The sequence below is a fragment of the Limulus polyphemus genome, unplaced genomic scaffold (genome assembly GCF_000517525.1).
Source record: "Limulus polyphemus unplaced genomic scaffold, Limulus_polyphemus-2.1.2 Scaffold3565, whole genome shotgun sequence".
Lineage (NCBI taxonomy): Eukaryota > Metazoa > Arthropoda > Merostomata > Xiphosura > Limulidae > Limulus > Limulus polyphemus.
The window spans coordinates 8,288-9,295 of record NW_013669175.1 but is presented as its reverse complement, the minus strand read 5'-3'; the positions used below and the strand labels follow the sequence as shown (position 1 = coordinate 9,295).

Genomic DNA, 1,008 nt, shown 5'->3' with positions numbered 1-1,008 from the left:
TACTACTACTACTTGTTGGTATACAGTAGCACATCTTAAGGTGTGTGTTGTTTGTACACTACTACTACTACTTGTTAGTATACAGTAGCACATCTTAAGGTGTGTGTTGTTTGTACACTACTACTACTACTTGTTAGTATACAGTAGCACATCTTAAGGTGTGTGTTGTTTGTACACTACTACTACATACGAGTATACAGTGTTGTTTGTACACTACTACTACTACTACTACTTGTTAGTATACAGTAGCACATCTTAAGGTGTGTGTTGTTTGTACACTACTACATATGAGTATACTTGAAAATTTGTCCTGATAAAATTACAAAACAGACTATATATATACACGATTTATGAAATCCTTCGTGTTCTTCTAAATGCCCAGATGCCAGAAGAAGAAGCATTTGCTGTTTTGACAAGGCTAATGGAAGATTACAGACTGCGAGAAATGTATAAACCCAGCATGGCTGAGTTAGGCTTATGTATGTATCAACTGGAATCTATTGTTCAGGTAGGTGTTTAACTGGTTTGTTGTGTGTGTGTGAAATAATCAATTGTTCAGGTAGGTGTTTATCTAGTTTGTTGTGTGTGAAATAATCTATTGTTCAGGTAGGTGTTTATCTAGTTTGTTGTGTGTGAAATAATTTATTGTTCAGGTAGGTGTTTATCTGGTTTGTTGTGTGTGTGAAATAATCTATTGTTCAGGTAGGTTTTTATCTAGTTTGTTGTATGTGTGAAATAATTATTGTTCAGGTAGGTGTTTATCTAGTTTGTTTTGTGTGAAATAATCTATTGTTCAGGTAGGTGTTTATCTAGTTTGTTGTGTGTGAAATAACCTATTGTTCAGGTAGGTGTTTATCTAGTTTGTTGTGTGTGAAATAATCTATTGTTCAGGTAGGTGTTTATCTAGTTTGTTGTGTGTGAAATAATCTATTGTTCAGGTAGGTGTTTATCTAGTTTGTTGTGTGTGAAATAATCTATTGTTCAGGTAGGTGTTTATCTGGTTTGTTG

General features: G+C 33.8%; 1 protein-coding gene across 1 annotated transcript in view; it reads left to right on the top strand.

The window, feature by feature from the left end:
- LOC106469596 (ecotropic viral integration site 5 protein-like) overlaps nucleotides 1-1,008 on the top strand; it is a 37,468-nt gene that overhangs the window by 28,380 nt on the left and 8,080 nt on the right. Inside the window, exon 4 of the mRNA XM_022398171.1 lies at nucleotides 383-508. Coding sequence (XP_022253879.1) covers nucleotides 383-508 — 126 coding nt within the window. The remainder of the gene's footprint in view (nucleotides 1-382; nucleotides 509-1,008) is intronic.